Raw genomic sequence first — 13,611 nt, forward strand, 5'->3', positions numbered from 1 at the left:
AAAAATGCAAATATTATTGGCAATTTTATCAGAATAAACCAGCAGTCATAATACTTGTCTAAGTCATGGAATTTAAAATTTTTCTTACTGTAATCAATATCTTAATATGTGGCCGTACTTTCTTTTATAACAAGTGTATTGTTTTTATCTGTGCTTTTATGATTGCAAAAGCAGTCAAATAAAGTTATTTGATTGATTGAAACAGACACATCAGTTTATAAGTATTTTTAAAGTTTTTAAAAGATCTTAGGGCTTCATTAGGATGGTGGTCGGACTTGTGTCTGACCGCCACCCATTCGGAAATGGGACTGCTCGACTACAAGTTGGCAGTCCCACCAACTGAATTAAGATGCAACCACCACCATGGCTGTCGCAATGTCTATAATTTGTATTGCGGCAGGTGCTGCGGCCTGCAGCACACCCCACAGTACTAAAAATGGGCATTGCACATAACCCTGTACTACATGGCAGGCACCATGCGGTGCCTGCCACATGGTGCAGGGACATGTAGGGGAGCACCATAGGTGACCCCCTAAAACCAAAATTGAGGGCCAGGATGGAAGAAGGGCCTGCTACTGGCCCCCAATGTCACTTTCCACCAGCCTTTTCATGGCAGGCAAACCGCCATGAGACATCTGGCGGGGAGGGACATCATAATCCCTACGGCGGTGTCTGGCAGGCACTGCCACCATTGTAGGGTTCAATGTTCCTTCCGACAGTCGGATCCGTGGTGGTCGATCTCTCCGCCAGCCACTCATCCGCACGCCATCCTAATGTGGCGGGCAGCAATCTTCATTACGATGGCGGTGAGACACCACCAACTGGCTGTCGGTGGCAGTCCCACTGTCATTGTAATCAGACCCTTAGTTTAAAGGAGATGTGGTAAAATGATCTTTCTGTTTATTATCAGGATTATCCTCTTATCCTAGCCTGCTTGTCTCAGGTCCACCTCTGAGCAGTATGGTGTCATTTCTTTGGCACCACTCAGCACGCTTTTTGTTTTAGCAAAGCAAACTGTAAGACAGGTGAATATAGGGACTGATCCTGAAAGTGTGAGATGACATTATGTGAGATTTATGATCCTGAGCACTCTTTGTATTTTGATGTCATTAATATTTCTTTGCCATTATCAAAATGATGCTATGATGTGGGTGTTTGTTACAAATAAGACTGGGTCATTTGCTGACATTCGATAGCAAATCCAGATGGAACATTAATCTACTCCATTAACATGTTGCTTAAAACAACAATTGAAAATATCATTAAAGGTCTAATCTATTGTGGCAAAATATTGGAGAAGTAATTATCTAAGAAATAAGTTAGTGTGACTTTTTAAGAATAACATCTATTTAGATGCTTTTGCTGTAAGGTGCAAACATACATCTAAATTCTAAAGATCTAGCAATTTGAAATTCGGTGGCAGATTTCTTCTTCAAATTAACTTACTACCAGCATCTAGTAGTTTGTTATTAATAAAAATGAGACTTGGAACAATGTTGTCTTGTATTTCAGTGGCTTAGAAAATTGGAAACATTTTTTATGAATTAAAATAATTTGTATGTCATTTATTTGTAATTGAAGGAACCAATTACATGAGTTATACATTTGCAATGGTTTTGTAACCTAAAATGAATATATACATGTTTAAAAAAGTAACCCAAGAAAAGGGATAACAGTGCAGCTCATGATTGATAGGAGGCCTAATAATCAGTTGAAAGTCTAACCAGGGCCAAACTGAGATTAAAGATGCAGACGTTAGAAGTGCTCTCTGAAGGTTTTGTGAGTGATGTACAGTTACCTACAATGAGACGTTTCACATTAAAAGCAAAGACTGAATGCCTCTGCCTCACTTGCTTCTGCCTTCCTTGCAAGGCAAGCATCTTTTCTCTGTCAAGTCTGCATGTTCCAAAATCTTATATTGATGCACAGAACTAGAGCATTGTCTAAATTGACTGAGACATCATCGTAATAGATCAGATACTTCCAGGTCATCAAATATGTGTCTAGTTGCTTTCCATAGGATACTCCTACAAAGGGTTAGAGTAGGTTTTAGGATTGCATATAGTAACAGAATTAAGTCAGATAATGGCCTGGTGCCAATATAGTCATCTCATTTCTCTACCCAACTTAACAATGCACAACACATTCTATTTCCAGCTGTCTGTGCTCTTACACTACAATTAATTCACAATGTGTGTTCCAGACCTTAATGTTGCTATTCATCTATTGTTTTTGCACTGTTCTCCTTCTGCTAGAAAGGGGTCCCATGCACTTACCACCCTTTCACTGAATTCTTCCTTATGTTTCTTGTGAGCCTTCTCAACATGCCTCACGTCACGATAAAATACCCCACTTTCCCAGTAATATACTAATTTTAATAACAATATTTATTTTTCAATCACATCTCTTCTCCCCTCTCTCTCTTCTTGAGATAAGATTTAAGGGTCCGATTTATATCATGGCAGTATGTATACTCTGTCGAAACAGTAACGGAGTATACATATCGCCAAGATAAAGCTCCTGCCACCAAATTTAAAAGAGGACGGACCTTAGGTTTAATTATAGTGGAGACTACTCTATCTCCGGCATGGTTAAACCCCTCTGATGGCCCTGTGGAGTAAGGGCCATCAGAGGCAGACCTCTAATTCCTCCCATCTAATTTAGTTGAGTAGATTTAGAGGTGGGTTTTTACTGCCCATCACAGCTGGAAAACCCTGGCTCTAAGGGCAGTGAAAACTTCTAAATGCTCCCCTCGCCATGGGAGAGGAGTCTCATGGTGAGAGGAGCATTTTTTTTATATAAATGAAAATCCTGCTTCACGATTTTCTTTTTGAAAATAAAAAAGTAAACATTTTGGTGCAGGGCTCCGTCATTTTGATGGAGAACTGCATCATACTGAAACCATAATTGTCAGAAACCGCTGTGACTGTGGTTCCTACCAGTGCTTTAGAAATGACCGTCAGCTTAGTGGACATTTCTATATTAAAGCGGGTGACATCTCTGATGGGCGACAAAATAATTTACTCAATCACCCTGATGGAGAAACTGGCCATCCATCAATATATAAATTAGTCCCTAAGTCTTGATCTCTTTGACTGTATGATAGTTCCTGTGAAGAGCAAACTTTATTTGGTAGTACTTTGTAGAGGATTTAGAATTTGGGAGGTGACATACTTCGTCACAAAGTGACGGATAACCCGTCTGCCAAATTACAAGTGCATTATAACCTATGGAACGTGTAATTTGGCTGATGAGATATCCATCATGTTTGTAACAGAGTATCCCATTTGCCAACCTTTAAATCAGGCCCTTGGTTGTGTTGCTCCAAGAGAATAGATCCTGAATCAGATGCATTTCTCCTTATATGACATGCCTGAGAATTCAAGAAATAAGCAGAGACTGGAGAAAGACTTACTGTGAACCTCAGCATTATGAATTTGGAACAAGTGCTAAAGAAAATGCTTCCCTTTAGGCCGGTCACACTTCACAAGAGCACTCAGTCCTAGCCTGCTTTTGTGGAATAAAGTTGAAGCAGAGGAGTCATTTCATTGTCATAATTACAGAAGCGGTACTATGAGTGTGCATTCTTCTGTCTGACTTTCCCCATCATGGGTGGCAGCTGGCTCAGAAAGAACATATACAGCTAGTCCATGAGTGATGGTGGACTTTAGATCTGCTTGTGCTGTGCCTGGTCAATGTATTGTTTCTGGTGGTTCACAAGAGTGCTGAATAATTTAGTAGTAGTATATGTATGAGGCTTCAAATATATGTGGAATTTGAGCACTATTTAGTCTGCAGTTGGTGATGAAAGCTTTTTGTTCATTTACACATTGCCCTCCTTATTACTCTTTCCTTGCTGACAGTCTGAAATGAAATCTTCTGAAATCTCTCCTCTCTACTGCAGAATAACCTAGTGCGATGCACCCCTGTCCACTGCCAACCCAGTAGATGTGTCCAGCCCATCCATAGACCAGGACATTGCTGCCCCATGTGTCCAGGTGAGTGCATCTCTGGGAATCCCTTGAAGCTTTGGAAGGCACCCAGTGCAGTACCCAACGTAGCCGCAAAGCGCGTGTGAAGAGATCCACTGAGGGTGACTGGAGCCACATCAAGTGCACCGTGAGCAAGTGATAGGATGGTAGAGGACCACTGAAGGAGGTTAGCTGCACTGAATGTGTTCTGAGAGTGTAAAACACAGGTAGAAATCCAGTCAGTTGCATGCTGAGAGCCCTCTGAGCAAGTGGTAAAAGATTATCCACCCCAAGCACTGTCTGTCAAACACTTGAACTCTGAGCATTTAGCATGGAGATTAGAAAATCATCAAGAGTGGACAGAAACTCAAGTGGATTTTGAGCTTGTGACACATGGGCAGAGATCTACTTTGGGCAGCTCGAGTCACATACGTGCTCAAACAGTGTGACAACAGAGTAAAGCCACTTTAAAAACACACAGAGCCACCAGTGTACACTCTGATTCTGTTATGTCGGAGCACAGATACCGTAATGATTAACATTACCCCGATGCCCTTTGGTGCTCACTGCCAGTGACTCCTGAAGCACCTCAGCCAGTGCTGTAAGTTACCCCCTAGGTGCCACTCCTTCACCCACCGCCGAATGGAAGGCAGGACGCAAAAGGTGGTGGAAGTTGTTTTTAAATGTTATAATATTTTGGCATGGAGGTCAATCTAATGCACATCCTATGTATCCCTATCATGAAACCCTCATTTTATGCTCTTTACTTTCTTCTGTCTTATTTCAGCATGTGAACTGGATGGCCGCCAGCTAGAGCATGGCCATACTGCCATCACCATAGATGGCTGTCAGCGATGCACCTGCCAGGTAATCAGAAATAGATCTCATTTTAGGGCTATCCTGACCATTGCCTTTTTAAAATGATTGAGTCTGCCAGAGTGTTCCTGGCAAATAACACACGGGAAGCCATGTCCAAGGTGCCATTCCTAAAACAAAAACTGTAATCTACAGTTTCAGCAGCTACTTTTACATTTCTCTTGTCCAAGATATTGCAATACATAGTGGTTGGGCAAAGGGAAATCTGGACGTATTGTAGCAGACTGGTGTGGTGAAAGGCCAGTGAGACACAGGTGAACTGGTCACGTTACTCCATGCATCTGTCTTTCAGCTGCACAAAAGGCTTTTCAGAAACACTGGCCTTTCTTTATTCTTCCAGATTCCTTTACATGCTGGTCCACCTCCACCAGGTACTGTGACCACCTGAGTTGCTGCTGCTGTTTATAAGTAGATTAAGATCCATTAAGTGTGCAACAACATACTATTGATCACTAACAGGAAAAAAAAACAATCTATGATTTGGCTACTGTTTCACAACTTGGATATTGTACAATGTAAGGTTGTTTAAATGAATGCCACGTTTTGAATGCCACATTGAGTAACAGGTGCACTCTCTTTTCCAGGGATATTTTTGCTTTTTTAATTAGATTAATATGTATTCTATCAAAGTTGTTTTTAAAAGTGTGTGTTTCCTTTTAGAAATGTGTGACACTTTTGGGTGCTTTCTCTACCATTCCATGACCTCTTTACCTGAATTTGTTGTCACCTTCCCTGTCCTTGTGCTTCATTTTCATTGATGTCAGTCTTCAGTCTCATACACACATATATGAATGTAACATGCGATTGGGTGACCAAGGGCCGTGGATATCATTCTTAATTGCTTCTGCTGTGCAGTATACTAGAAGCCACCAGGACATTATAAACCTTACAACCATCTAGTTTTGTCAAATCAAGTCTCAAAGTTCCAGAATTTGATCTCATTTCCAGTTCTGTCCCACATGTTGTAAATCAGGCATTTGAAAACTGGGTTCAGCTGGTGTGCTAAAGAACCTTCCATGCTTCCAATAACGTGAACAAAAACCTCTCTACCTCTTCTGCCTCTCTATGTTCATCCATAAGTCCCCAAGTTTTACAAGTGCTGTACCATGCTATAACCTTTTGTGTCATCAAACCACAAGCTGATATACATAGTTCCTTTCTGACTAATTTTTCTGTTTATATATTTTGAATCCCTCTTGATGGTTATCACCTACCCCTGTTATTTCCCTTTCTTTCACACTTTTTTCCTCCTCGCTAGTACCTTCAAGATGATGGATTTCATGGACTGATGGTGAATTTGGTGTTTAATATGAATTAGCAGGAACCACCCCTTAACCAAAATGTGAATCCCTCTCCTGATGAATTCTAGTAGTTACTAAGCTATGCAATAAATTACCCATGATTTGCTACATGACTGTTATCTACCATGGATCATACAAGGGAATAATGTTTTGGCACATCTGGAGTGGCCCTAGCCTTACTCAGCTGTTTTTTTTTATATCCAGTAAGACCCTGCAAGTGAAACGTGGTTCTTTAAGCCCGATATTTCCAGTGAACGCCATAATGTTCATTTTACTGTCGAGAATGGCCTACTATACTTTTCCTCCTGAATGGCCCCTTTGACAAACCACCACAAGAGTGCAGCTGATACAAAACAAGGCACTTAGGCTTAGATCCAGAACCAAACAGAGTATATTCAGCCTGTTGGGAAATACTGGTCCATTTGTGGGACTACTGATTATGGGGCCCTGAGAAGCTTTCAAGCATCATCATCATTTAAGCATGTAGCAAACAGCATAATCTTAGTACCATTCGATCAAACAACAGGGCTCTGAAATGAGCTAAGTCCTTTTTGGAGGTGTTAGGTCCAGTATTATACATTCAAAGACCATTCTACAGACACATTTAGAGGTTCAAGGAAAGAAAGCCCAGGCTGCCTTTGTAGGAAAGTGGCTCTGTATATACTGTTCCCAAATAAGAACAGTGTGTACAGAGTCCACAGTCCCCAGAGGTTTGGCAGAGGCTAAAGTTAGATATAACCTTACTCTCTAAAGTGGTAGCTTGGTCGAGCAGTAAGGCAGTATCAGAGGACAGTGTAAAGCATTTGTTGTACACACTCAGTCAGCAAATGGTCTCACACACTCAAGAACTGAACCCTAGGCCAATGGTTTGTCTATAAAAATATATGGTTGTTTTATTTTAGAACCAACAATAGGTATCAAAATATACTTTCTCAGAATGAGATGCTTTAGTTAAATACTTTGCAATAGGCAATTGACTTTTGAATGCAATAGATGAAGTTTGTTGCAATAGGCAACACAATTTCAAGCACAATAATACATTGAGTTCAATGGGAATTTCAAGTTAAATGCAATTGATTACTTTTAGGATTACTTTTCTAACTCCAGGACTGGATCCTAGATTTGGTCCTGGAACAGTTCCTCGAAACAGGTGAGTTAATACGATTTAGTTACTGTTGTGATTTTTCAGCAATATTTTGGAATTTTAAAAGTTGACACTTAGAAACTTTTTCTAATGAAATCACCAATGTTATCCTATGGGAGGAAATTCACTTAGCAGGTAAGTGGGGTTATTGTTACTTTTTCTAGCTCAGTGTTGGATCCTGGATCCAGCACTAGTGTACCACCTGTAAGCAGTTGAGAGAATGCGTTTATGTTATACAGGCGATTTTTAACGAATATTTGTAAGTTTGCAAAATCGACACTTAGAAACTTTTTTAGCAAAAACTAGGCAATGTTATCCTATGGAAGGAAATTCAAGTTGCAGGTAAAGTATGTTCTTGTTACTTTTGTAATCCAGTGCTGGGCTCCTAGGCTCAGTATTGGGACATCTATCTAAGACAGGAAAGTAATTACGTTTTCACAGTTGGTACGATTTTTAAAGAATATTTGTAGTTTGCAAAAATCGACACAGAAGAAAATTCACAGAAAAACAGTCAATGGTTTCCTATGGGAGAAAATTGAGTTAGCGGTAAGTATGCTTGTAATGACTTTTCAGGGTCAGTGCTGGGCACCAAGATCCAGCACTGGGATCTCTCCCAATAGCGGGTGAGTATTTTCCATTTCGTTACTCGGTTGATTTTAGGTGAATATTTTAAAGTGTAGAAACTCCACACACTCAAGAATTTTCAAGTGAAACCAGACAATATTACCCTATGGAAGAAAAGTGAGTTATCGGCTTTTGGGTAAGTACTCGACTGGCAGAGTTAAGGTGCTGGGCATAGACTCAGGGGTCTCCCAGGGTCAGGTAAGTACAGTTGTTACACCCTCAGTGGCAGAGGGGCAGCGGGGTGCAGAGTGAGGTAGGCCCAATGTTATCGTATGGGAGGCACGGGGCCGTGGTTGGTGGCTGCTGGCTAGCAGGCCACGCGGCTGTGGGAGCTGGGCTCCTGGTCACTTGCTCAGGGCAAGTGGGGAAGTAGGTTAGAGTAGAAGTTACACTGCCAGAGCCACTCGGGCCGCCGGGTGCAGGGTGCTTTTGAGCCGTCGGGCGCTCAATGGATTACAATGGAGAAGCTCAAGAACGAACAAAGGCTGCAAGCACGGGGATGAAGATTCTCAAGGTGCGACCACCACTTCGAGAGGTAAGTTGGGTAGTTGGAGGATAGGTATGTACCCAGGATTTGGGCACAGGGGGCCGTAGGGCGCCGGGTGCATTGGTGCCTTTTGGTGTTGGGAAATCCTACACTCTGTTGATCGCGGTTGGGGGGGTCCCCGGTTCTGAGGCTGCAGGCGTTGTCAGGAGCGTCGAGGTGGGTCCTTGGGTGCCGGATTCGGGGTCACAGTCGCCGGGGTGACGTCCTCGTGGTCTTTGTTCTCTCCAGCACAGGCCAGGCTTGGCGGGTGCAGAGTGTGCAGGGTTTGCGGTTCCTGGCTGATGCCAGGGGTCAGTTACTTGCTTTGAGCAGTGCCACTGCTTGTGGGAGTCCCAGATGCTCAGAGTCACAAGGTAGCCAGGTCCTCCGGGGTTTTTGAGGTTGCTGGCCACGGGAGATGCCAGTATTTAGCAGGAGCAGGTTCGAGGGTCGACAGGCCGGTAGGGCTGGGGCCAAAGCAGTTGGTGTCTTCCTCTTGTTAGCAGCTGCACTGCAGGTCTTCTTTTTTCTTGATCTTCTTTGCTGTTTCCGTATCTGGATCTAAGGAAGGAAGGTTCAGGGTGCCCCTAAATACTAAATTTAGGGGCGTTACAGGTAGGTAAAGGGCAGGGACCACTCGGTCCCTGCCCTGGGGTGGGTACACCCCCTATCCTGCCACTCTCCTGTGGGAGGGGGGCAGTGGCCTAGTCCTGATTGGGTAGGGCTCCCCATCTTCAAGATGGCGAGGGCCTGGAGATGTGCTTCACCTCGCCTCCCCCACCTGAGGGGTGGGGTTGGCAGAGGCTGGCACACCCCCTGTCCTTCCTTGGGGTTTCCGGACAGTCTTCCCGCCAGAGTGGGGCTTTAGAACCAGTAGGGGCCAGTTGCTGAGTACAGAAAGTGGCCTGGAGAAGCTCACAAAGGCGGCATGCCTTTGAAGCTTTCCCTGCCCATCCTGGGGGAGGAGACCCAGCACCTCGCCCAGGATGTGCATTGTTGCAGGCCCAGGAGAGCGGATGGCTCTCTACCCAGGGGTCCAGCAACATGTCTGCTGTGTGGCAGCCTAAGCAGCCCCTCAGACCAGACGTGGATTGTAGGTTAGTTTCAGGGGGCATCTCTAAGATGCCCTCTGTCGTGCATTGTACATTAAATCCTGCACTGGCATCAGTGCGGGTTTAATGTGCTGAGAAGTTTGATACCAAACTTCTCAGTCTTCAGTGGAGCCATCATGGTGCTGTGGAGTTCGTGTTGACGATCTCCCAGCACCATATACTCTTAAATGGCAGCACTGCACTTACAGTGCCCAGGATTGGACCTGGGTACTGTAGGGGCACAGGGCCCATGCTCCTGTACCCACGGACTGTTACTGCATTAATTCAGAAGCCTTGCACAAATGCTATCTAGTGGTTGGTCTGAACAACTATTAAAGATGTTTTTTCCAAAAGTCACTTGTCAGGTATTGAATCAAGGGCATGCTTTATAGGCACACTCCTTACTCTCATGAAATAAAGACAAGCTACAAGTGAAAAGTAGGACCTAGTGGTTCTTTTCCAGGTATTATATTAATCTATGGCTTGGTGGAATGCCACAGGCATATAGTAGGGAAACACCTTCATGCATTCAACCCTGCAAAGGTCAAGAAAATGGGTGCATCCCTTACAGAATGAGTAGCGACATAGAGGGGTTGTAAGCCCATTGAAAACTAAGGGCCTGATTTAGACTTTGAAGGGCGGAGTATGTGCCATGGCAGAGTACTTTAGTCCTGTCTTGGTGAGGGTACTCTTCCCAGCAAATTTACATATGTGTGCCAGCCCACTGGACATCTCCTGCAGTTTCAGGAAAACACCATCAATGGTTCCTGTAAATGCATTGAAAGTTTGACTCATGGCTCCATAAACATGACAGAGCCATACATCAAACTTGCAGCATTTGTTTTTATTTTCAACTACAAAATCTCAAAGCAGGATTTTGTTTTTGATAATTAAAAAAGCAATGACCCTCTCACCATTGGGAATGAGGGGCATTTAGCACTTTCACTGGCGGTGACAGACAGTGAAAACTTGACATTTGTTTGCTCACACTAAATAGGCTAGGCAGACAATTGGCAAAACCTCTGATGGGCCATTGGAGGTGTATTTCAGTGGTGGAGACGTAGTCTCTGCCATCAACATATTCAAGGTCTGCCCGACTCTAAATACTGCAAGGAAGATTTTCCACTTTCTGTCCTTTCCTCTAAGGATTTAGACAACAATGACCTTCGTTCACTCTAGAATTAACTCTGCTCTAAGGCTCTCTCACCACCTTGCTTGTAAAATGAAATGTTCTAAATCCAGCAACCTTCCTTTAATCTATCTGAGGCATTGTATTGCAATCATGTCACCCCAGCAACTTCGTGTGACTGGGTGTGCAGCACTGACCACAAGTTCATGAGCGTTGCGTTCACATTTGATCGTTGACATGGGCATGAAAGCAGGGTTCTGTACACTCTGTGGCACGGGGGCTATCCTTCAGCGTCCCCTCTTTCTGCCTAAGGCTGATGACTATCTGTGATATATGGAAATCTCAGACGCCCCTACCACATTCTGTAGGGGGACTCCATAATTTTGTCATATGCAACTGGCAGCTGGGTAATGTATATTCATGACCCTTTGTTCCTGGAAAAAGATTTCTCTGGCTATGAAAAGCTCACTTTGGCCACCCCACTTAAAATAAATGTCCAAAAGTTCAAGAAAAGCCAAACAGTGGATGAGCTTCCTTTGTCCAAACCACCGTTATGGAACATCCTTCTTCTGATTCTCAGTCGGCCTGTGACTATTTCCTGTTCCACTGTGCTTTCAATTGAAGTGTTTTCATTTCCATTTTTAATGTTGAAGCAGGATATATCTACCATTTCTTTTAAGAAGTTCCTATGTCTCAGCTCTAAGTGGTCATGTAGGTGGCAACTGTTGTGATCTACAAAAATGTATAACATAACCTCTTTCTTTGTGTCCTTCATTCTCACATGTCTCCATTTCTCACTGTGTGTCCTCTTCTTTCCTATTGCCTCCCCTTTCATTGCACTTCTCAGTCTCTCGTTCTTTTCTGTTCACGACAGGGGGGTGCTCTCGAATGCACGCACATCCAGCTGTGCAGTCAGCAGTGTACACATGGGGTAAAGCCTCGCCCTGGATCCTGCTGCCCAGACTGCTCTCTCTGTGATTACCATGGGCAGATTGTTCCCAATGGCATGTTTAAGTCTACCTCCAATGTATGTGAGGAAAACTGCTGGTGTCAGGTGAGTTTATGGAAAAGGCTTCAGGGTGGAGGGATATTGGTGGGAGAAATATTAAGGTATATTCCAAAATTATTTAATTTCAACACTTGAAACTACTTTTTGGGCACCAGTAGCCACTGCCTCTTTGCTACAGGTCTAGAACCTTGCTGTGCAATGTGGAAGAAGCAACAGGTGGTTATGGAATAGGTATCGCTTTCAAGTAGTCACTGACTAGCCTTAACCCTCAAACATTGTACCCAGAGTGCTAGAGAAAGAAGGCAGAACTCTAAGGACAAACCACCCAAAATGCCAGAACAGAGAAACAGCACTGACCGAGGCTTTTGGAGCAAGTGCAAACATGACACATAAAAAGGAACAATAGAAGAATTTCCAAAATCAGAAAAAAGGACCTGGAGTGCTCTCATTTCAAAGAAACATAGAACACCCAGACTGATTATAAACTTGAGGCAATTCAACAGATGGGCTCTGAAATTAAAGATAACAGTCCTTCAAAATGCCATACCATTGGGAAAGGAAAGCTGCTTCATGATGATGACTGACTGACTGACTTTGTAGATACATAAGAATGTCTTGCAATTGATACCAGATCAGAAACATTATCAATTCAAAATGTGCACATGCTGTATAAATTAACCCCCATGGTGTTTACAAAATGTTTGTAGTGGCTGGTCACGTCTGAAGAGCCATTTCCATGACTATCCAAATCGAATGACTGTCATATGAAATGAAAGTTCTAGAAATTAATTGTGCGTATCTGCCTCCGTGACAAATGGCTTTCTATCTCATGTGCTGTTTTTCAGCCGCCTACGCTTCCTGAGATAAAGGTGGGCTCATGGGGCTAGATTCACAAAACAGTCTTAAATATTGTTTACGCCAACTGGGATTTCTGACAGCTGACCCTGATTGACAAAGGGCCTTGATGGAAGTCCAGAAAAGCGTGGCTCTGTGTCACTGCACTAGACAGACTTTTTTGTATGAAAACAGTCCTCTACCACAGGTTTACCATACACTAAGTACTTTTTTAAAGACTCTTTTATTATTTATAGGGATTTTTGTCTGTGGAGAAACCTCTTCTCTTGGACCAGAATTAAATATGAGGTGCCCATGAAGAATCCCACCATGAAAAACCTTTGTAGGACTACCATTCCATGTGGTTTCATGGAATATGTGGGCATTCCAAATATTTTCTATGACTACTAGCAAAACAACATAATCTACCCTTTTATTGTCACCAAGCATGTGAAAGAGTCCATCTGGATAGGGTCACATGTTTGTGATTTCCAAACTGAAATCCTTATTCTGGCAATCAGGATTTCTGTTTTGAAATGTGTGAATTCTATATTTTTTTTTAAAACCAATCGAGGACAAATATAAGCATAACATTTTTATGAATAGGGCTTAAGCTAGCTATTGCCTTTGAATCCCAGAAGAGAATCCTGACATTTTAAAAGAGAATTCCTCTCTATGGGAAATCTCATCCTGTCTGTTAAATGATAAAATTGCTTTAGATGATGGCCTCATGCATTCATCCTGTATCAGACACCTGGGTACATATTAAAGCAGTGCAGCAGTGGGTGAAAAGGAATATGGAAACAGCACACTCTCCTAGTTTGCGCCACAGTGCACCAAGCGCAGACTGGTACGGTGGACACTTTCACAACAATTACACTGTTCCTAATTTAGGTGCGAAGCCACACCGACACTGGGGACAGTGCATTAGTGAAAGATAAACTGGCTGCTTGAAGCTACCTGCCGATCTTTCTCTGTTCAGAGGGCAGCTAGCTGCATTTTAATGGGGAGCAGAGATGCCCATTCGGGAGAGTCAGTGAGTGACTGCACCTGTCTGCAGGTGGGAACCTGGTAGGGGTAGGCATGACTCACAATTCCTCACGTTC

The 13,611-nt window shown here is 43.1% G+C and overlaps 1 protein-coding gene across 1 annotated transcript in view; it reads left to right on the forward strand.

Moving 5' to 3' along the window:
* Window positions 1–13,611, forward strand: part of KCP (kielin cysteine rich BMP regulator) — a 496,613-nt gene that overhangs the window by 213,143 nt on the left and 269,859 nt on the right. Inside the window, exons 16-18 of the mRNA XM_085653703.1 lie at window positions 3,905–3,998; window positions 4,759–4,838; window positions 11,537–11,716. Coding sequence (XP_085509829.1) covers window positions 3,905–3,998; window positions 4,759–4,838; window positions 11,537–11,716 — 354 coding nt within the window. The remainder of the gene's footprint in view (window positions 1–3,904; window positions 3,999–4,758; window positions 4,839–11,536; window positions 11,717–13,611) is intronic.

This window comes from Triturus cristatus, chromosome 4_1 (assembly GCF_964204655.1).
Source record: "Triturus cristatus chromosome 4_1, aTriCri1.1, whole genome shotgun sequence".
Classification (NCBI taxonomy): domain Eukaryota; kingdom Metazoa; phylum Chordata; class Amphibia; order Caudata; family Salamandridae; genus Triturus; species Triturus cristatus.